Source organism: Ascaphus truei, chromosome 10, assembly GCF_040206685.1.
Source record: "Ascaphus truei isolate aAscTru1 chromosome 10, aAscTru1.hap1, whole genome shotgun sequence".
Taxonomy (NCBI): Eukaryota; Metazoa; Chordata; class Amphibia; order Anura; family Ascaphidae; genus Ascaphus; species Ascaphus truei.
In genome coordinates this window covers 22,719,038-22,743,667 of record NC_134492.1, presented here as the reverse complement: position 1 = coordinate 22,743,667, position 24,630 = coordinate 22,719,038, and the positions used below count along the sequence as shown (strand labels likewise).

General features: G+C 43.6%; 1 protein-coding gene across 7 annotated transcripts in view; it reads right to left on the bottom strand.

The window, feature by feature from the left end:
• Positions 1-24,630, bottom strand: part of SLC6A9 (solute carrier family 6 member 9) — a 120,237-nt gene that overhangs the window by 22,375 nt on the left and 73,232 nt on the right. For 6 of the 7 annotated variants that reach the window (XM_075616209.1, XM_075616214.1, XM_075616210.1 and 3 more), the window contains 3 exons: positions 3,640-3,796; positions 2,803-2,934; positions 1,991-2,270 (listed from right to left, as the gene is read on the bottom strand). In XM_075616209.1, the coding sequence (XP_075472324.1) occupies positions 1,991-2,270; positions 2,803-2,934; positions 3,640-3,796 (569 nt within the window). Of the gene's footprint in view, positions 1-1,990; positions 2,271-2,802; positions 2,935-3,271; positions 3,292-3,639; positions 3,797-24,630 lie in introns of those variants that run through there. The other variant, XM_075616215.1, reaches the window with a different exon arrangement.

Sequence of the window (24,630 nt, the reverse complement as noted above, 5' to 3'; positions counted from 1 at the left end):
GGGGGGGGGGGGGGGCGGTGGAGGAGTATATATTTCAGACGCCCGCATCCCAGAGGGGTTCAGCATCCATCATGACTGGGCGGCCTCTCAAAAAGCCGAGGTGAGCAGGATGACCGCACACCTGCGGCCATCCGAAATCCGGCCTCCCGCCATCGCGGGAAACGCGCCAATCATTTGAACCACGGAAAAGTGTGTTTGGATGCGCAGCACAAAAGGTTTCAGCAACCCTCTAACTCAGGGGTCTGCGACTCCAGTCCTCAAGGGCCACCATCAGGTCAGGTTTTAAGGATCTCCCTGCTTCAGCACTAGTGGCTCAATCAGTGGGTCTGAGGACTGGAGTTGCCCACCCCTGCTCTAACGCCAGGTGAATGACAATGTTGGTTATCACTTGATGTGTTAGAGGTCAGAAAGGGCGGGGGGCCCCACACCACAGCGACGAGGCAGACCTGGCAGGGTTCTAGGTTGACGTTATTATTTTCACTTTTCATTTTCACAAAAAAAGGTTGGGAGAGTGGAAAGATACTCAGTACAACTACATGAGCGCGTTCCTGTTCCAGGAGCGGGGAGAATTCGTTTCCCTTGAACAGTAGCACCGCTGTGTGATAATTTGCGGTGGAAATAAACTGCAGAAGGCTGTACAGATGCTGCTATCAACAGCACCTTTATGTCTAGCATGTCCCGTTACGCTGTTCTTAGCAGAGGTATCAGCAGAGGTGGAGATGCTGCACAGGGCTCCAGTGGTTTGTGACAATGGGACAATAACCATTTAATTAGGGTGACCAGATGTTCCGTTTTTTGGCCGCTTGTCGCAGGTCCCGACTTTTTTGCCTTCTGTCCCGGTTTGTCTGTGCGCTGGCCGCGCATGCGCGATCAGCAAAAGCCGATCGTGCAGGCGAATAAGCTGCCGGCATTCGCGGCCAGCAAGCGCTCATCGCGCATGCACAGACGGCGCTCGCCGTTCTCGCATTTGGTGCTCACGACTGCGCATGTCCCAGTTTTTGCCGGCACAAATATGGTCACCTTTCCTTTAATCTGTCTGCTCAAGAGGAGCCAGCATCTTCATCGTGTGATGTGGCCTCTCTGGCAGTGAAAGGTTTAACACTGGAGCCTTGTTTCGCCGAGTACATTTCCGCTGGGACACAAGGAAGCTCTCTGCAAGCTTACTCTGCCGCTCCTAATGTCAGCTCCACAGAGATGTATCAACATAAAATGCCAATAGAAGTCAGCTTGGGCGCATCGCTCCATTTTCTGCTCGCGCCAGATGGAACGAAGTGTTTCTTACATATATAACGCCATTTGTACCCCAGAAACGTGTACGCCACCCCAGATTTGGCCATTTCATTTGACACAAACACAAGATAAAAAGGTTATGTGCCGAGTTGCAGAATTTGAGACATTTACATCATTTCTGTGTCATATGACACCTCTCTAACTTTTTCTATCGCCACTGCACAGCAAGCGCAGAACTTGGCGCAAAGACCTCGGCACACGGACGCAAAGAGACGCAAGATGAAAAATGGCGCACTTTGCGTAGATTTGACTCCAAATTTGCCTCGATACATCCTCTCCCAGTTTTGTTTTAATAGTTGTCGTTATTTTAGTTTTGCATTCATGCAGTCACACAGCTGCCATGAAAAAACAAAAACAAATTCTCTACGTTAGCCATCTTTAATTAGCCCCCCGCAATATTGCACAAGTATATTTTCTGTAGTAAATAGCTGTTATAGGATTGACTATTTTTGTATTATGTTAAATAATCAACAATAATTGAAACACGTCAAAAGAATACACACACACACACACACACACACACACACATATTACACTTAATAAACAGGTTAGATATCATCCTGATGATGCATTTCTGAGGTTTTAACAATATCTGCAATGATACAGAACTATCTTAAACGGTATTTTGAAATCTGTAGAGACATTTATTAATAAAGCACTTTAAAAAATGGCTACCTGCAGAGCCACGCCAAGCATTTACCTCCAGTACTCCTCGCTGGGGCTTGTCCTCTTGAGAGTCTGGTTGAGTGCGTACGTGAGGTTGACGCTGGACAGGCCGTGGTGGGAGGTAAGATTGAGGGAGGTGTTGGAGGAGGGGCTCATCACGCCGGCGCAGTTCGCCGTGTTCCAGAAGTTGTTGCAGTAGGTCCACGGCAGGACCCGGTTCATAGACATGAAGAAATAGTAGAAGGCGATGCAAATAACCACGTTGTAGTAAATGCCAATGTACGTGGAGACGACCATCATCCCATAGCCTACACCTGTAGTGAGAAGGCAGTGAGGGTCTGACTTCCCGGACATTAACAACATGTCTGCTAAGCTCGGTACAATTACTTCAATGTCTATTCATTCCAATTAAACATACTAGCAGTTATTCCGCTACAATATCACAGCAACAGTTACTCATGCCATACTATAATACAAAAATGCATACATACTATGTTGCATATAAACAAGACCCTAGTATAATGTATGTACAGTGGCACATATAGAGACGCCCAATTACAGTATGTTACCATCAAACCCAGTGTAGTATAATGAACATACCAAGCAAATAATGTAACACTATTCCAGGGGTGGCCAACTCCAGTCCTCAAGGGCCACCACCAGATCAGGTTTCCAGGATATCCCTGCTTCAACACAGGTGGTTCAATCAGTAGCTCAGTTAACGACCTGTTTGTGGCCCTTGAGGATTGGAGTTGGCCACCCCTGCACTACTCCATTACAAGATGATGAAGAAATCCACTTGAAGAATGGCTTCCTAATGGTTGTCCAAGTGCTCTACCACCCTACCTTTAAATATGGGGCTGACCCTCCACACCCCAAGGCAGCCCTGGCTGGCAAACTGTCCAAAGGAAAGTTCCATAAAGAATAGCGGGATCCCACAGAACACCAGCATGATGAAGTATGGGAACAGGAACGCTCCTGGGAAAAACATAATACAATATCACAAAAGTACCAGGGAGAAAAAGGGCACGGGACAAAGAATAATTCTTAGAGATACAATAGCACAAACAGAAAAAATATGGCACAGGGGTACAGACCAGACAGAGCGAAGGCAGAATATTTGGGAACACCAAGACGAAGAGGTGACAGGACAATACATTATGACACCGAGATAAAATGGCCCAGAATGGTATAGAGAGAAGGCAGCACATACAGTAGGGAACACGGCATTGAACAGACAAAATAACCCAGGCACAGAACAACACAGAGAACAAGAGATGGCATGGACAATGAGTTCTAACACATCATCACATACTGTAGGAGTAAGAGGAAGGACAATCCAGTCATTACAGGGTGACACACTGGAAAACAAACAGAAGGAACCAATTTACTTCAGTTCTGACCTTAGTGGCCAGATCCCCTATTTATCAGACACACTGATACACTGTATTTATCATGTAGCTATGTTGTACTTTTTCTCTGCTGAAAGTTCCACCACCGCTATGACAGCCTACGGAGAATGAAAAGATCCTTCCACCCCTTCCCAGACCTCCCATGTAGGAGCTTTAACGCATTGGTATAAATGGCTCTGATCCTCAGCTACTACTGCACCGGGCTCAGTGCTGTGCAGTCTGCTCCTTCATCGGGCCGTGTTACATTGTCTTCTTCAAAGCTAATACCCACCTCCTCCATTCCTGTAGCAGAGATATGGGAAGCGCCACACGTTGCCCAATCCAACCGCATATCCCACGCTGGTCAGCACAAACTCGATCTGGTTGCCCCAGTTCCCCCTCTTCGGATTTTCATCTCGCTTTTTTGCCTCTCCGGGCACAGCACCATTCTGCAAAGAATTGCCACACGGTGGTTATTACTGCCGTGCCATACATTAGAGTGGCGTGAAAACCCTCTACCTACAAGCTTACCCGGTATATTTGTGCTATCTGCAGAGATCTGCCAAAAGTTAACACAAATCTGCAGTGTATCAACATAGGCCCAGATTCACTAAGCTCAGTTAGGCTATTTAAAGTGACGTTAACCTAAGTCAAGGTCACGCTAATGATATGCAACTAAGCCGTACCCATAATATATTCACTAAGCTCCGATAAGGTTAACAATGGGCTGTTATGTCTCCTTATACCAGTCATACCTAAACCTGGTGCTACTCCCAGTCAGACCCTGCCACGGCACGTGGCTCGCGTTGCCCATGACAAACTGACCACTTGGGCCACCACTAAGGGGTTTATATTTGTAAACGTTGATCAAAGTGTATCATCTATTCTTGGTATTCCCTCCCTTGTAAGCCCCGAGATCGGAGTAACCCCAAGACTTTGGATCTCACCCTGAAATAACGGGGCGTTATCCTAATGAGCAGAAGTTCAGCTGCTGTTTTTGCATATCATTATTTTTAATAAGCATTAAGTCAGGGAACATAACGTCCGTTCCTGTTTAGATAACGTCACATTTTTTCCCGTTGATTTAACACCGCTTCGTGAATCTGGGCCATAGAGTCTCTAAAGCCCATAACTCGCCCACATCACACAGCTCAGTTTATGGGGGAAGAGTGAATATTTTTCTCCACTTGATATAAGGAACCCACTATAAACATATGCCAGGATCCACTAACCTCCGATACGGGCTATCGCACTGCCACCCTGTGTGAACTGCCATTGACTTGAGTGACAATTAACGTGAGGTTGCAGTGCAATAACCCGTATTGATGGTTAGTGAATCTCCCGCACTGTGATGTACAAGGCTCTCCCCCACCAGAGAGATGAAACCACCCTGACTTTGTACAAATGGTACAAACTCGTACTCACAGCCAACAATCAGTGATAGAAGTGTAATGGGACAACACAGTTCTACTACTTATTTTTTTAAGACAAATCTAAACCCCTTTTTTCCCTGAATGGTTTTGTGTTTATTTGAAACCCTAACCCTTCTTTCTTTTCTTCTAAGTGGGATCTATACAGCTGTACTGTCTTTTTAATCCCCTTCACTGCTCACCGGGCAGAAAAAGGTTAAAGTATGGATTTTGCTCCCACGTTCCATGGCCTCAAGTGGCTGTAATTCTCAGATAGATCGGGTGAATGGGTTCTCTGCATGGCCGGCCGAGGAAAGGCACAGGCTGCTGGGATTTATACAAAGCGTCCCTGACAAGAGGCCTGGTTCAGGCTCCACACAAAGCCTGCTCTGTTTCCCTCCTCCTCCCTTCACATTTCTAGGCACAGCACGAGGCCTTCATGGGAGGTCGGATACCTCTTCCCTTACCTTCTCTACGCTTTGCGTACAGAGAAAACATTGGGAAAGTAAAAGGAGAAAACCCCCCATTAAGTTTCAACTTTATTTATCTCTCCATATTAATGCCAAACTAGTCCCCTATAACCTATGGTAGCTAATTTCTTATTGATCTCCCATGGTTCTTAGAAGATAGATTAACTCGTGGCAAAAACAGCCCAGTGTCTGTTAAGAACCGTGGGACTCTATCAACGTTTCTTCTACGTCCCTGAAGCTCGTTCATGAAAACAAGACCATTAGATCTTCTCCGGAGAGACCAAGAGATAGAGAAAGAGAGACACAAGCAGAGGTTTGTGAGAAAGAGATATAGAAGTAAAACCAACAGGGGCCTAGGCATAAAGAAAAACAGAAAGGGAGCAGGAAGACCAAAACACAGTCACACTTATTGGAATGTCGTTTCTCTCATTCGTAACGTCAGTGCCATTACACTACTCGACAGGCTTTCACTCTTTGACATTCAACTGATTTCATTAAAATGCATGAAAACCTCAAATGTCCTGCATTTGAATTCTTGCAGTTTATCCCCTTCTAGTGAAAGCTGGCAATGGAGGCGGGAGGACAGGTGAGGAAGAAGAACAGTTGAGGAGGATAAACAGGTGAGGAGGGAGGACAGGTGAGGAGGAAGAAGAAAAGGTGAGGAGGAAGAAAAACAGACGAGGAGGAAGAAGAACAGATGAAGAGGGAAAAGAACAGATGAAGAGGGAAAAGAACAGATGAAGAGGGAAAAGAACAGATGAAGAGGGAAAAGAACAGATGAAGAGGGAGAAGAAAAGGCGAGGATGGAGAAGAAAAGGCGAGGATGGAGAAAAAGAACAGATGAGGGAGGACAGGTGAGGAGGGAGAATGACAGGTGAGGAGGAAGAAGAAAAGGTGAGGAGGAAGAACAGATGAGGAGGAGAATGACAGGTGAGGAGGAGAATGACAGGTGAGGAGGAAGAAGAAAAGGTGAGGAGGGAGAAGAACAGATGAGGAGGGAGAAGAACAGATGAGGAGGGAGAAGAACAGATGAGGATTAGAACAGGTGAGGAGGGAGGACAGGTGAGGAGGGAGAAGGACAGGTGAGGAGAAAGAAGAACGGATGAGGAGGAGAATGACAGGTAAGGAGCAAGAAGAAAAGATGAGGAGGAAGAAGAACAGATGAAGAGGGAAAAGAACAGATGAAGAGGGAAAAGAACAGATAAAGAGGGAGAAGAACAGATGAGGATGGAGAAGAAAAGGCGAGGAGGGAGAAGAAAAGGCGAGGAGGGAGAAGAACAGGTGAGGAGGGAGAAGAACAGGTGAGGAGAGAGGACAGGTGAGGAGGATGACTGACAGGTGAGGAGGAAGAAGAACAGATGAGGAGGAAGAAGAACAGATGAAGAGGGAAAAGAACAGATGAAGAGGGAGAAGAACCGGTGAGGAGGGAGAACAGGTGAGGATGGAGAAGAAAAGGTGAAGAGGGAGAAGAACCGGTGAGGAGGGAGAACAGGTGAGGAGGGATAAGAACAGGTGAAGAGGGAGAAGAATAGTTGAGGGAGAAGAACAGGTGAGGGAGAAGAACAGGTGAGGGAGAAGAACAGGTGAGGGAGAAGAACAGGTGAGGGAGAAGAACAGGTGAGGGAGAAGAACAGGTGAGGGAGAAGAACAGGTGAAGAGAAAGGAGGCAGCAGCTCGTGGTGCGAGTTAACGTCAGGACATGAAAGGAATGGTCACCAATTACAATGAGTATGAGCTGGGCAGCAGGCTGTACTGGAGCTGCCAAGTCCTCACAGCAGAACTCTCACAGCAATGCTAACAGAGCGGGGTTTTCCAGTTGAGAGCACATCCGGGGGAACAGTCAGAAAACAGTGACCGGAAAATAAAGGTACGTGGGGATTCACGGCAAGAGACACATGCACTGCATAGTAACATTGTACAGTATGTAACCCTCTAGATCAGGAGTGGCCAACTCCAGTTGTCAAGGACCACCAACTGGTCAGGTTTTAAGGATGTCCCTGCTTCAGCACAGGTGGCTCAATCAGTGGCTCAGTCAACGGCTGACCCACATGTGCTGAAGCAAGGAGATCCTTAAAACCTGACCTTCTGGTGGCCCTTGAATACTGGAGTTGCCCACCCCTTCTTTAGACGCAGGGATCACAGGTAAAGCATTATTTTGGAGATTCAAATCAGAGTATGTGGGCACTAAAACATTCGGCTGGTTGATACAAATAAGGCAAAGTCCGACTCCTAACTCAATGGCCACTACAAAGAAAAACGAAGGCGAATTCATTTCACAAGAAGAAGACAGCTTTACAGCATACTGAGCAGGCACTATATATATATATATATATACATATATATATATATATATATATATATATATGTATATATATATATATATATCATACACATTATTTAAGTTATGGTCGGTGAAAAAGGCGATATATAAATATATGTATGTATAGTATACATACTGTACATATACTGTATATATACACCCATCTGTGAATTAATTACCGTACACTTATTCATAAGTGTAACGTAATTTATGTCTTATTTGGTATTCCGATTTCCAGTGTTTATTTGTATTTTTTTTTTTTTAATCTGTTACATCAGTAGTGGCCAACTCCAGTCCTCAAGGGCCACAGACAGGTCAAGTTTTCAGGATATCCCCGCTTCAGCACAGGTGGCTCAATAGACTGAGCCACCTGTGCTGAAGCAGGGATATTCTGAAAACCTGACGGTGGCCCTTGAGGACTGGAGTTGGCCACCTCTCCCCTAGATGCAGGGATCACCAGTAAAGAGTTATTTTGACAAGCATTGCACAGCCTCTCATGCACAGGAAGGGTAACAACCATCCAATCATTTGCATGCGCCTATAAAAGTGCAATTGGGGGCCCTTGAGTGCAATTGGAGTTGTCCCACTCCTGATGTAACATATATCATTTTGAAATAACAATACAGATATAAAAAAAAAAAGAAGATCAATAAAATGTTTGTACTGTATTGTAATTTACATAACCAGCCAATCGGCAGTACATTCCCACACCAAATCCCGTTAGACAAGTGTCTGTGACGTGACGGGGTTAAACTCATTATTGTTTATTCTTTTTTTCCAAAGGCTGCTATTGTTCACATGACAATCAGAGTCCCTACTCGAAAAGGAGATGCAAAGCAGGGGGAAAGCGCCTGACTCCCCGGGCGCCTGAAAAACACAGCTTCCCCTTCTCGTCCCATAACAATGGCTGCGCTCAGCAACGCACACAGGGGCACGCTGGGCAGTTTTGTGGTCCTGTTTCTCTAGATGGGTCCTCTGTATAAACAAGAAAAGGGCTCACTGCCATGCCATCTGGGCACGGACAATGCCCAGCCAGGAAGAACAGACAGTGGGAAATATCACACATTACAGCCATGGGGATATGAGAGAAATGTATATCATCCGCCCGTGTGCAGAAATACCGGTGGCTAATTCAGTTATATTTGATGAGCCTGAGCGAACTAGGGTAGGGCGTCTCAAATCGTTCCTTAGTCCTGTGCCAGATCATGTTTATGGGCTAGAGACACCTGCACTGCATTGTAACATTGTATGTAACCCTCTAAATCAGGAGTGGCCAACTCCAGTCGTCAAGGGCCACCAACAGGTCAGGTTTTCAGGATATCCCAGCTTCAGCAGACGTGGCTCAATCAGAGGCTCAGTCAGAGACTGATTGAGACACCTGTGCTGAAGCAGGGAATGATTGAGTCACCTCTGCTGAAGAAGGGACTCATTGAGCCAGCTGTGGTGAAGCAGGGATATCCTGAAAACCTGACCTGTTGGGGGGGTTTGAGGATTGGAGTTGAGCCCCCCTGGGCTAACCAGCCAATAGAATATTTGTAATGTAGGAGTATTCACCGTTGGAAATTGCATTGTCTTGGTACTGAGACTGGTGTCTGTGGAACAACATTTGATGGTAACCTCTTTGGTGCGTGTAATGTGGATTATAAAGTCATTGTTTAATCCCGGCCACATTACAGACATTTGTTTGAATGAATTGGTTAATTATTTGAGTTTACTGGTGTGAAAATGAACTATCATGTGAGTGGGCAAATAAATAACAAAGTAAATGTTTTATTATTATTTCATAATGAGGCTGGTGGAGCTTTGTTAGTGTGAGCGGTTACCATTTTGTCTGACCTGTTTTGCTGCCAGAACGGCTGAATTGCACATAGCAAAGCAATATATGGTTTTTGCCCCTTCCTGTATCACGCATTTCTCCCTCAGCATTTATAATGGCAGTTTATTGAAAGCACTCAGTTCTGCGTCAAACTAATAACTAATACAATGATATACTCCAGGGGTGCGCAAACTGGGGGGGGGGGGAGATTTTTGGGGGCGGCGGTTACGGAGGCCCGGCGCTCTTCCCCAATACATTTAAAGTAAATGCCGGGGGACCACGCAAGGCCTCTGTAACTCACCGTGATTCAGCCGGCTTCTGGCGACACGTTGCCGGGGTAATGTAACGTGGGGGGGGGGGGGGGGGCGCGAGTACTGGGGGAGAGCAGGCAAGGGGATGCAGCACTATAAGTTTGCGCACCCCTGATATATACAATGCAAACTGCTCAGATACAAGCTACATTGTGACATACCTAATGGAGTACAGAATGTTACAGAGATTCCACACTACGTTACAATGCAGTTATTAGGAAGGTAGAGGCTGTGTACGCGGGAAGCCGGGGAAATAAGCCACTTGTTCAGCCTTATTTTACCAGCAGTTGGTTAAATAGAAGACTTGTTCTAACCCTAACCTGCCAACCTAAACATAATATACCAGCCTAAACCTTACCCTTACTTACTAACCCACAGGTTCCCAATTTCAATCCTCAAGGACCACTAACAGTGCAGGTATTAAGGATATCGCTGCTTGAGCACAGGTGGTTCAGTGACAAAGATTGGGCCACCTGTGCCAATGACAGGAAAGCCTTAAAACCTGCAATGTTAGTGCTCCTTGAGGACTGGAGTTGGGAGCCTCGGCTCTGACCCACATGCCAGCCAAATCCCAATATGCCAGCCCAACTCTAATATGTCATTTTAAACTTGACCCTAATATGCCAGCCTACACCTAACCAGCACTCTCTAACTCCGAATAATCTGGGGGGCGGGGGAATCATTGCTTGCTAAATTAGGGAAAGGAAGGAGGTTGTGCAGCCGGCTGCTGGGTAAATAGACGCATCCTTCTAGAAACTGTCTGATTTTTTTTAAGCCCTGCAATATTTTTCCAAAACAAAAATCAACCTGATACAGCTCAACCCCGTTATAACGCGGTGCTTGGGGTCCAGAGAATCACATCGCGATAAAAGCGGATAGAATTTTTTTGCACGTGAGAATTGCGCCCTCAGGGGTTCCGCGCCCGCCGGAGGGGGAAGCGCTGGGATAACTCTCCCAGCTGTCACAAATCCAGCGGCGCAGCGGCCCCCCCACGCAGGAGTGACCCAGCAGCAGTGGGCAGCTCTCTCCTCTCCCTGCTTCTGCCATCAGCTTCCGTCTGACAGGGAGAGAGAGAAAAATCAGCGCAAGAGCCAGCATGGTGGGAAGATCTGCGTGGTACTGTATAAAAAATTGGGAGCCACGCTTGCATCGCGTTATAAGCGGATTCGCGTTGTAACGGATCGCGTTATAACGGCGTTGAGCTGTATTAAGCAAAATGTTTGTTATTACGGATTGGAAGAGGAAAGCAACGGCAGGAAACATATATTTGGCCTCAGCAAATGTAACTGCACTTTTTACCGCTTCACTGCAAGGAAAAGGGTTAACTTCCTGAAGCCAACTGGTCAGCACAGGGTTAACTTTATAAAGGCCACACACACAGGTCAGGGGTAAAGATGAGTAAGCACATATACTGTAGGTCAGGAATTATTGGTATTATCATCATTTATTTATAATGCGCCAACATATTCCATAGCGCTGTAGAATAGGGCTGGAGGACAAAAAACAATAAAATAACAACCATTAACATACATTGTTACAGTAGGTAAGGAAAGTCCCTGCACCAAGGAGCTTACACTCTATAAGGAAGGACAAGTGGAAACATAAGTTACAGGGGGGTAAGAAGGAATAACTGGAAACAACATGAAAATATTGCGAAAAGGATAAAACTGTTTTGTAAAGTCTCACAGATTACATTTCTAGGGCAGCATCTGCTCTAATATATATATATATATATATATATATATATATATATATATATATATATATATATATATATATATATATATATATATATATCTGGCCCAGGTGAGTGTTCCAGTAACTGGGTAGGTTTAAGGATGCCGCTCTGCAGAAGTTCCCCCCCTCTCCTCCCCGCCCGGCTTCGGAGCTCATCTGCGGAGGATGCTGACTGCCAACAACTGCTCCAAATGGCGAGATGTCGTTAGTGATTTTGCTCAGGTCTGCGGGGCGCTGGCATCAGGAGTCTGTGTGCGCCTAACCATGTCATTTAATTACTGACGCGGGCGGCCGGGATGTGATGGCCAGTTATCCCTGTGCATATCTGCCAGACAAAGCAATCTGCTGATGGCTAATCCTCCCGGAAAATCAGTCCTTTTTTTTAACCCCTTCACCTCCTCAATGCAGCCAACAGATGCCAGCGGGTCTTATACCCAAAGTGAACATGCTGCTGTCTGTGTAGCTATGTGAATAAGCGTTAAGCTAGCACGTTGCTTGAAGCCTTAGCCGATACCGGACACATGTCACCGCAAACAGGACAGTCCCTGGTAAACCGGGACACTTGGTAACTGCCAGAGAGGTGAGCAAAGTAATTATTTGAAAACGAGAAAGCAGTTAGGCAAGTAACACATTTGGGCCTATGCTTTCTTGCCCTCGTTTTGCAGCCAGGAGACTTTGCTAAATATACCCCACTGTATTGCTGGCTCCTTTGGTATACATAGGTCTGAGTCTCAGGTATTACATGGCATCTGGCTCCCTAACTATCAGCGCCCAACAGAGCAGGATAATGCAATTGGGATGCGTGCGACTTAACCCAGGAGCACAGGGGATGCTAACGAGGAAATGTTTTGCTTCTGTAGGCAATACTGGATGGCCATGGATGGAGCCCTGCTTAATACAGTATGTGCTGACACCCAGGTGTATGTTTCCGGATGTCAGTGTGCTACCCAGGTGTATGTTTCTGTATGTCAGTGTGCTACCCAGGTGTATGTTTCTGTTTGTCAGTGTGCTACACAGGTGTATGTTTCTGTATGTCAGTGTGCTACACAGGTGTATGTTTCTGTATATCAGTGTGCTACACAGGTGTATGTTTCTGTATGTCAATGTGCTACCCAGGTGTATGTTTCTGTATGTCAGTGTGCTACACAGGTGTATGTTTCTGGATGTCAGTGTGCTGCCCAGGTGAATGTTTCTGTATGTCAGTGTGCTACACAGGTGTATGTTTCTGGATGTCAGTGTGCTACCCAGGTGTATGTTTCTGGATGTCAGTGTGCTACACAGGTGTATGTTTCTGTATGTCAGTGTGCTACACAGGTGTATGTTTCTGTATGCCAGTGTGCTACACAGGTGTATGTTTCTGGATGTCAGTGTGCTACCCAGGTGTATGTTTCTGGATGTCAGTGTGCTACCCAGGTGTATGTTTCTGTATGTCAGTGTGCTACACAGGTGTATGTTTCTGTATATCAGTGTGCTACACAGGTGTATGTTTCTGGATGTCAGTGTGCTACCCAGGTGTATGTTTCTGTATGTCAGTGTGCTACCCAGGTGTATGTTTCTGGATGTCAGTGTGCTACCCAGGTGTATGTTTCTGTATGTCAGTGTGCTACACAGGTGTATGTTTCTGTATGTCAGTGTGCTACACAGATGTATGTTTCTGTATGTCAGTGTGCTACACATGTGTATGTTTCTGGATGTCAGTGTGCTACACAGGTGTAGGTTTCAGTATGTCAGTGTGCTACCCAGATGTATGTTTCTGGATGTCAGTGTGCTACACAGGTGTATGTTTCTGTATGTCAGTGTGCTATCCAGGTGTATGTTTCTGTATGTCAGTGTGCTACCCAGGTGAATGTTTCTGTATGTCAGTGTGCTACCCAGGTGTATGTTTCTGTATGTCAGTGTGCTGCCCAGGTGAATGTTTCTGGATGTCAGTGTGCTACCCAGGTGTATGTTTCTGTATGTCAATGTGCTACACAGGTGTATGTTTCTGGATGTCAGTGTGCTGCCCAGGTGAATGTTTCTCTATGTCAGTGTGCTACACAGGTGTATGTTTCTGTATGTCAGTGTGCTACCCAGGTGTATGTTTCTGGATGTCAGTGTGCTACACAGGTGTATGTTTCTGTATTACAGTGTGCTACCCAGGTGTATGTTTCTGTATGTCAGTGTGCTACACAGGTGTATGTTTCTGGATGTCAGTGTGCTGCCCAGGTGTATGTTTCTGTATGTCAGTGTGCTACACAGGTGTATGTTTCTGGATGTCAGTGTGCTACCCAGGTGTATGTTTCTGGATGTCAGTGTGCTACACAGGTGTATGTTTCTGTATGTCAGTGTGCTACACAGGTGTATGTTTCTGTATGTCAGTGTGCTACCCAGGTGTATGTTTCTGGATGTCAGTGTGCTACCCAGGTGTATGTTTCTGGATGTCAGTGTGCTACACAGGTGTATGTTTCTGTATATCAGTGTGCTACACAGGTGTATGTTTCTGGATGTCAGTGTGCTACCCAGGTGTATATTTCTGTATGTCAGTGTGCTACCCAGGTGAATGTTTCTGTATGTCAGTGTGCTACCCAGGTGTATGTTTCTGTATGTCAGTGTGCTACCCAGGTGTATGTTTCTGGATGTCAGTGTGCTACCCAGGTGTATGTTTCTGGATGTCAGTGTGCTACCCAGGTGAATGTTTCTGGATGTCAGTGTGCTACCCAGGTGTATGTTTCTGTATGTCAGTGTGCTACACAGGTGAATGTTTCTGGATGTCAGTGTGCTACCCAGGTGAATGTTTCTGGATGTCAGTGTGCTGCTCAGGTGAATGTTTCTGTATACCAGTGTGCTACACAGGTGTATGTTTCTGGATGTCAGTGTGCTACACAGGTGTATGTTTCTGGATGTCAGTGTGCTATACAGGCGTATGTTTCTGGATGTCAGTGTGCTACCCAGGTGTATGTTTCTGGATGTCAGTGTGCTACCCAGGTGTATGTTTCTGGATGTCAATGTGCTACCCAGGTGTATGTTTCTGGATGTCAGTGGGCTACACAGGTGAATGTTTCTGGATGTCAGTGTGCTACTCAGGTGTATGTTTCTGGATGTCAGTGTGCTACACAGGTGAATGTTTCTGGATGTCAGTGTGCTACACAGGTGTATGTTTCTGGATGTCAGTGTGCTACTCAAGTGTATGTTTCTGGATGTCAGTGTGCTACACAGGTGTATGTTTCTCAATGTCAGTGTGCTACACAGGTGTATGTTTCTGGATGTCAGTGTGCTACACAGGTGAATGTTTCTGGATGTCAGTGTGCTACCCAGGTGAAAGTTTCTGGATGTCAGTGTGCTACACAGGTGTATGTTTCTGGATGTCAGTGTGCTACCCAGGTGAATGTTTCTGTACGTCAGTGTGCTACACAGGTGTATGTTTCTGGACGTCAGTGTGCACCTTCTCTAATAAGCGATGTGTGTTTCCCTAATAAGGAGAAGAGCCGGGGCATACTGTACAGAATTTGGCAAATGTTTAATACATTTAAGCTATTTGCTTCCAGAGGGAACTGCAATGCATGTGTGCTGTTCTAGAACAGAGGTAGCCAACTCCAGTCCTCAAGAGCTACCAATAGGTCAGGTTTTCAGGATATCCCTGCTTCAGCACAGGTGGCTCAATTGGTGGCTCAGTCTAAGATATCCTGAAAACCTGACTTGTAGGTAGCTCTTGAGAACTGGATTTGGCTACCCCTGTGCTAGAAGAAGCAAAGGCCAAAGCAATCAGTAATAAATCTCAATAAACTTCAGCCTTCCAGAATAATAAATGACATCACATATTACAGACTGCGGCATCCGGAAGTAAAAAAATACAGGTATCATAATTGTTTTATTTTACAATTCATTTTCTGCGGCTCTTCCTGTGTACAGTATCTGCAATTTTTTAAGCAATGTCCGTTAACTCTGTGTAAAAAAGGAGCCTTTAAATTACTGAATTATTAAATTACTGAACCTCCTATAGAAAAACCCTTCCTGTCCAGAAAGGTTTTCTGCCCGAGTGCATTGAGTTATTTTCCAAGCAGGGATTGAAGCATTTTATTCCCGCTGGCTGCAATACTGCACAGTATATATATATATACTGCATTACAATTCATGAATTTATGCCATCTGGTAGACACGCGAAGCATTGCAGCCTATTAAATCCTAATCATTATCATTTAACAGATCAGCCGCCCATCAGCCAGGCATGAACCCAGGCTGGGAAGGCAAATGCAACGGGGCTTGTCAGAGGTGAGGAGTGGCGCATTCCAGGTATCTGCCAGGTACATACCGGGTATTTGCTCGAATAAAGTGTGTCGGTGCAGTATCTGCAATTTTTTAAGCAATGTCCGTTAACTCTGTGTAAAAAAGGAGCCTTTAAATTACTGAATTATTAAATTACTGAACCTCCTATAGAAAAACCCTTCCTGTCCAGAAAGGTTTATCATGCCTTGTTATCTGTGGCCATCCTTTATCTTATTTATATATGACCTTGTGTGGCACTTATTATATCTCATTGTAAAGTGCAATCTCCCTTACTGTTATTACCCAATAAAATGTTCTCACTGCCGTTGCAATAAAGTGAAATTACTCAGCCAAGTAACAGCTTCTGTTTGTTTAATCATCTAGTGTTTGAGCACAATGTCACGAAATATCGTGGCATTACATGACTATTTTGCCAGGCGTCAGTTTAAGGTTCCGACATAAATTAAGTAAATGAAGAATACATTCTAGAACACAGATATGATATAAAATATGCCGTATATATGCTAAATGCCGCTGTCTGGCTTATTTTCTTCACCCACTGCTCTCCTTCCAGAGCCAGAAATATGGAGCAGAGAGGGGGAGGAGGGAGAGGAGGGAGAGGAGGGAGAGGGGGAAGGGAGGAGGGAGCACACCTGAGATACCTGGGATATATGCTAATTTGTATATGGAAAGTGTATTCAAATGACTTAAATTAGCATATATGCCAGGTGGATATATATATATATATATATATCTATATATATATATATATATATATATAAAATAAAAAAATAAATAGATGATACTGTTCTGTGGGTATCATCTATTTATTTTTTGATTATTGAAGCTCGGCTAACACGGTACTGATACCTCTACATATACATATATATATATATATATATATATATATATATATATATATATATATATATATACACACACACACACACACACATATATACATACATACATACATATATATACACACTTTTATATATATATATATATATATATATATATATATAAAAAGAAAATAAGACAGCGCCCCTGTCAGTAACACCCAAACTGCTATATACCTGATCTCATGCAGCAAGATTATACAGCCAGCACAGATGTCTATTTGTGATGAAATAAAATCCAAATGGATTGTGGTGAGGTAACAGTGGATAATTAAGAACCAAAAATAAAGAATAAAAGATAAAAAATCTATATATGAAAAATATATTGCTTAATTACCCAAAAATATACAAAAAAGAAAAAATGTATGGCAATGAAAAAAAATTAGAAAAAATAAAAATTCCAAAAAAATAGAATAACATATGCAACATGAATAAAAAATAAATGAAAAAATCAATAAAAAATTAAATATACTTAAATGTCCATATGAGTCCTTCTTACTGAAAAAAATAAAGTCCAGGCTGCTTTTCTCTTGGGCTCACCAACCTCCCACGATACCTATTAGAAAAAAAGAAAAGAAAAAGCGCCTGATCCTTGTATAAAATCAGTGATAAAAGGTTTAATTCGCCATGTAACATGGCGAATTAAACCTTTTATCACTGATTTTATACAAGGATCGGGCGCTTTTTCTTTTCTTTTTTTCTAATATATATATATATATATATATATATATATATATATATATATATATACACACACAAATATATATATATATTATATATATATATATATATACACACACACAAATATATATATATATAGATATATATATATATATATATATATATCTATATATATATCTATATATATGTATATAGGAAACACAAAGTATACTGCATCAACACAAAACGTAACTGTAGCCCAAAAACTGTCTTAGTTTATGGTAATGTATCAAAAGGCAGTGGTGCTAAAGGATAATAAATGTATAATGCAACAAAAAAGTATCCTTCTGAGAAAGCACACGGGCATACCGAGGAAGTGATAACAATACAAAATGTATTATAGTGAAATAAAAACAAGGTGAGAAAGATTAAAAGGGGAAGGGGACTCACATCTACCAGAACACGTATTCATGAGGCAAAGGCACATAAAAGGTCAAAATATATACCGACAAATCATCAATCAATATAGACAGCTCTAAATCTGATGTATATCATACTAGTACACAAACTGCAGTTCTGTGCATAGGAAAATAGAGCATAACTGTGATTCAGGCAGTAAATGCAAAGATGGGGGCTATGGGAGCCCGAAATTAAAGATGCCAATACATCACCACCCGTGCAGGGTATACAAGACCAGAATAGACATAGCCGGGGCCTCTGTACTGAAAGGGGGTAGGGGTCCCACTCCACAGACTCCCACTCCAAACGCCACAGTTGTAACCTAAATAACATCAGGTTAAATCCCTGTGCTGACCTGACCGGCCTGTGGTTGATATGCGATGTTAGGGACAACGTCTATTCTGCAAATCATTATAACCAATGGCCAGAAACAAAATAACCATAAGGTATTTGAGGAATAGCGCTGGGTTAACGTATTCTCTTTAGTGGATAGGCGTTATGGTACCCAACATTAATTTAGGCTGGGGTTCAATAGCCTAACGGAGCTTGGTGCATCTGGACCTACAAAGCTAAACATAACCACGCTACTCCCTACATCTGTGACCTCATTCCCAAGTTCTCATCCATACACAGTCTGCGTTCTGTTTATAATGTATGTCTCTCCTTCTCTCTCATTACTTCCACTCACTCACACCTCCAGGACCTCTCCCGTGCTGTCCCCCAACTCTGGCACTCTCTACCATGCACGACCAGACTCTTCCCCCACCCTACATACATTTAATACAACACTGCTGCCAGGGAGGCCTGTCCAAAACTCTCCTGACCTCTTGCTTTTACTTTCACTTTATAATCGCATACTCAGTGGCCCAAGGTTGTTAGCATGAGCAACCTTTACTTGTTGGGCCGACACTCCCTACCTTTTTAGATTGTAAGCTCCTCGGAGCGGGGACATCCTTCCTATTGTTTTAGGGTTATCTTAACTTACTGTACAGGTAGTCCTCATTATCCAATGTTTCACTTTACAACGAATGGCATATCCAACGCTTTACAGTGCAACCCTACGGGTCGTTTTTCTACGCCGAAATCCGTTATCCAACGCTCACCGCCACTGATTAACATGGGACTCACTTTACAACGGTTCCACCAATCGAACGCTACTTCCAGAACGGATTCCGTTGGATAACCGAGGACTGCCTGTGTATGTACTCTTTTTATTGCCCACCCTCCCACATTGTGCTGCGCTGTGGAATATGTCAGCGCCATGCACATATTAGATAATAGGAGGAAAGAATGCAGCAATGATGCACAAGTTGCCATCATTTCTTATTTCCCTTCTGTTATTATGTTTTCTCTATTTTTGATCATGGTAATTACCATTTGAATAATGACTTGGACACTCAGAGTGGATGACACCTTCCTTTTCTGTGATAAATATTTGGTGTGACGTCCGTTTTTCGTGATTTCAAAGAAGACCACTATATATTTTGAGAAAAACACTGTCTCCAGGATGTCTGCTTTTCTCTTTTTCAAATGCTAATGAGAGGTCTCCATCCACAAAGGTTTTATTTCACCAGTGGTCCTCACATGTCTTTTAGCTCTTATTGGCTTTCTTCAAATGAATGAAACCAATCATCAGCGCAAGCAGTCAGCGGATCAAAGATGGATTGTCCGAACCTCACTGATTTACGTTTGGGAAGCTCATCTTCCAACCTTGACAGGATAGTGCCTTTGGGGGTGGGTGGGGGGGATGTGTCCTTCCGCTGGGGCTTTTCAGTGGAACACACAGAACAACAGAATATAACAAAGAGGACCATTTCATAAAATTGAACTTGCAGGTCTAACCAAAACCTGAATTGCCCCCTCGCACAAAAGACCAAGAGTTATATCTGATAGAAAGTTTCCTGAAGAGACAAATGGAGAGGATCTGAAAAAGAGATATATTGTCGGAAACTTGGTGGGAGAGAAGGGAACAAAGCTTAATCGTGCTATAGGTCACATTCTTGCTATCCTGGCAGCATTCTTAATGTCCAAAGATATCAGCTCTGCATCTGCAAGAGTTTGAAGCCCATACCTTCTGAAGAACTGATACTGATTTATTAGCCACATTGAGTACAAATGTTACTTTTTGTAGCATGTGATATATTTCCCCGATTTTAAATGCAATATTTATTGTGGGGAGATAGCTCTATTCCAGTTTTATACCAGGGTCCCTCTTTTAACCCACATATTTACAAAAGTACAATAAGTGGTGCAGCACTTGATTTGCTGTGCTCTTCTACCCAGCCTTTAATTGCTGTGCTCTACTACCCAGCCTTTAATTGCTGTGCTCTACTACCCAGCCTTTATTTGCAGTGCTCTACTACCCAGCCTTTATTTGCTGGGCTCTAATACCCAGCCTTTATTTGCTGTGCTCTACTACCCAGCCTTTATTTGCTGTGCTCTACTATTCAGCCTTTATTTGCTGTGCTCTACTACCCAGCCTTTATTTGAGAAATTAAAAAAACATTGCCTTTCCCGCATTCTTTTCTGGTACTAACTCGCCTGGCTTTCCTAGCTATACCTATTTCACAGATACACAGTGAGAATGAGGAATTCCCAAATACTTACTGACAAACCATTACTGTGTCTCAGATTTCTTCCTGGCTATGAACATACTCAATAGACAGATACAAAGGTTTCAAGGGCCAACAACCCAATTAGGTGGCATTTAAAAGTTCTCCATTAAAGAAATAACTACTTTCCAGTGAGTGGCACTCAATCCAAATGTCTGAGATTTAACAGGCCTGCAGATGGACTCATGCATTAGCTTTGAAGAACATGTTCTCCATGCACATTCTTCTAAAGGTGTATATGGGCATTAGTATGGACAAGTTCCATAAAAGGTGGCATAACCGTTTATAAAACAGCATGGCGGGTGTGCGCTCGCACGCAGTGGTTCTGTCGGTCATACTGAGACTTTTGGTCAGCTGTTATTTGCTCTCTCTCCTCTTGCCAAGACTTATCAGTTTTACTCCAAAATAAGTTACACGTTGTAATCAGTTATCACAATTTAAACAAACACAGGTCAGCACTGTGACCCTAGCTGACAAAAAATGTCTTGTGTAACTGTCTGATAAAAGTTGGTGGGTGGGAGGAACATGTCCAATTCTCAATGGGTAGATTCCTACAACAAAACACTGATAATAATATGCCTGTAACATGCAGTCTATCCAGATCTAAAGAAGATGTTTTTTTTTTTTTGGTTTTACAATTTGCCTTTAATTTCCTTTTTTTTCTCCGTGCCTCATATGTCATTCTGAAATCTTATTTTCTTTTTATTATTGTGGTTGAATACTGATGTACGTTAATATTTTCACAGACAATTATAAATGAAGGGTGGTCCTCTTATACTGCCACCAATCAGTGTCCGAAATGTAAACACCTAAAATAAATAAAATGTAGAAATAACATATTAAACAAATGTGGAGGGAGGAAAACTAGAGCGTTTCATTTCTAGTCTTACTGTATGCATCACTAAGACAATGAAAGGCTTTAACATGACAATATAAAATGATTGACTCAATGACGATTTGATGTCCTTCCGTGTCAGGTTTTGGGTTCCTACTACACTGATCTTGTCTGTCAACCCAGAAAAGGTAGAGAACGCTGTGTAACAGCTAATATATAGAGCAGAAGTAGCCAACTCCAGTCCTCAATGGCCACATGCTTCAGCACAGGTGGCTAAATCAGTGGCTCAGTCAGAATGACTAAGCCACTAGTGCTGAAGCAGGGATATCCTTAAAACCTGACCTGTTGGTGGCCCTTGAGGACTGGAGTTGGCCACCCCTGATATAGAATATCAATAAATCTCGTCATACACAAACCGATCAATGATCGCAACAACCTGGGCTCAAAATAAGGCTGTTTCTCTAGAAACTGTCGTTTTGTAAAAGGATTGTGATTTCACCTACAATTCTCATGGAGTCTTATGAATTGCATTTAAAACCTACTGCTCGTTCAGAAAACGCATTTCGTTGGGTGCGAATTCCATAAACGCATTACCTGAGTAATAAAGGTATCAACCAATATCCTTCACTTCCAAATCCTCTTGTTCATATTTGTTTTTTTCACATTAGCAGGAATAAGACATCTCATTCTGCAAAAATGACATATTTGAAACAAAATAACCTAATTATCAACACAACTTAGAGAGATGTGCTCGTGTTTTACAACTTGTTGAGGGACCGCACAATGTTCTGTGTGGGTTTTTAGACGCTACCAGTAAACTTGGTCCATTAATAGATTCAGAGAGTTGCCACAACCATCCAGGTGGAGATATTTACAGCCACAGAAAGAAGGGGGAAGGAGGGAGCTGAAGCAATGCGCGGCACATACAGATGGGCACTTTTTAGCTCCACTCAGGCTGAATTAACAACATTACAAGCTTCCATTTCCAGTCAAGCAGCAGCCAGCACGTTTCTATTCCCAATGTCGGCTCTGCCAATGTCTCCATGTTACATTGTATCTGCCTACAGCCAATTCAGATACATGAATCCACTGCTCTCTTCTCATGTCCATCACATGCTATCTGCAACTGGAACACTTCACTCTCTCCATGTTTCATTATTTCTACTTATCCCGTCCCTGTATATCTTCTCTTTCTTTAAGTGTTCTCACAGACCATCGCAGTCGCCGTTTGTTTGTTCTTAAGTTAAACAAAGTTAGCACTAAGACCTCGGACATGGTCAAAAAGACCGTGCTGAGGCGCGCTGAGGGGAAACATTATCCCTATCAGCGCGGCTTTAGACGGCGCTTCCGCACGCTTCCACAGGCATGCGGAGGCGTGTGGAAATGCAGGAGACAGGCAAGTTTAAATTTTGCCGCTCATGCAAGCGCAGGGCCGGTCACGTGACGGCCAGAAGCCAATGGCAGGCCGTGACGTCGGCATGGTGACGTGGCGTCCTAGCCCCGCCTCCATGCCCGGCTCCCACCCTGCACACAAGCGCGCTCGCTGACGCTCGTGCAGTGACGAGATAAATCTCCTGCGTGAGCATGAGCGTCAGCGCTGCCCAGCGCCGCTCCCTGCACCATGTCCCAGGCCTAAAGCATTCTCGCTGATGTCAGACTATAAGCATTCTACAGGGCAGGTAAAAAAACTAAAATAAACAACTTGAAACAACTTATCAGTGTAGCTGGTTTTCTTAGAAAATATTCAATCACTGTTAAATGTAGTAACACAGCAGGGAGGGTGAGTAGGGGGTATGATGCCTTTTTTTGGGACCAACAAGTAGTTGATTTGTTACAAGCTTTCCAACCTCTCAGGGTCAGGGTTACCGGTGAAGTGCTTTGATAGGTTGGAAAGCTTGTAACATTAACTACACATCATACCCCTACTCCCTCTCCCTCCTTATTAAAGCTGCAGTTCAGTCTATATCCTGCATGTGTGTTTTTTTTAATAAATCAGTTCTGTAGTAAGAAAAAATACTTTTAGCATTTTCGGTTTTTAAAAAAACAACTTTGAAAGACCAATTTTCTTGTATTCTATTTTAACAAGCATTTGCTTAGGCACTGCCCCTTCATGGCCTGTCACAAACCCAGGCACACCCCTTTGTCAGCACTGCCCTCCCTCTCTCTAAACGTGCACTAGCATCTGGTCACATGATCTTCCTCATACAGTAGTACATTCAAGGAAGCTGGAGAAAAGGGATCAGCCATGCATAGCAGCTCGGATAGGCGATTTCAAACTTATTACAGTGTTTATTCCATTCATTGCACGTGTATATAATGTAAAATTGTAATAATTCCATTTATAGCAAACGTGTATATGTGAATATTATTTAGATGTATATGTATGTTACTGAAATGTGGAGTGAGTGTGTAGGTAAATACACACAATACACTTCCACTGCATATATATATATATATATATATATATATATATATATATATATATATATATATATATATATATATATATATTATATATATATATATATATATATTATATATATTATATATGTATGTATATGTGAAGTTATGTGAGTAAAAAAGTGACAAAAACCCTCCATAGCAAGGCAAATAGCAAATGGAAATATTACTGTATGCTCATTTGTATGTATATATATATTTATATACACACACACTTCAAATACGGATAGTGATTCACGTAAATGATATATATATTCACTTTCTGGGAGTATAAGAGTGACTGTCCTGTTGTTCCTTTTTTTGTATCCATCATTGAATGGTATGCACCCTCTCTTTACGTTTATTTTATACTAGCTGAGAGACCCGGCGTTGCCCGGGATGTAATGTTCCCGCTCCTCTCTCTCTCCTCACCCCTCCCCCTCTCTCTGTTTGTCCCCCATTCACATCAATCCAGTTCCCCCCCTCCCTCCTTTACAGCTTCATGCAGTGTGTGTGCGTCAGTCATTGTGTGTGCGTCAGTCAGTCAGTGTGTGTGCGCGCGCGTCAGTGAGTCTGACGCAGAAACACAAACACACACACAGACTGACTGACGCACACACACACACAGTCAGTGTGTGCGTGTGTGTGTGCCTCAGTCAGTCAGTGTGTGCGTGCGGCAGTCAGTCAGTCATTCAGTCAGTGTGTGGGTGTGGGGGTGTGCGCGCGCGCGCGTCAGTAAGTGTGTGTGTGTCAGTCAGTGTGTGTGTGTGTGTCAGTCAGTGTGTGTCAGTCAGTGTGTGTGTGTCAGTGTGTGTGTGTGTCAGTGTGTGTGTGTGTGTGTGTGTGTGTCAGTGTCAGTGTGTGTGTGTGTCAGTGTATGTGTGTGTGTGTACCATTCATTGTGTGTGTGTGCGCGCGCGCGTCAGTCTGTGTGTGTGCGCGCGTGGGTGTGGGGGTGTGCGCGCGTGCGTCAGTCAGTGTGTGTGTGTGTTTGTTTGTGTCAGTGTGTGTGTGTGTGTGTGTCAGTGTGTGTGTGTGTGTGTGTCAGTGTGTGTGTGTGTGTGTGTGCAGCAG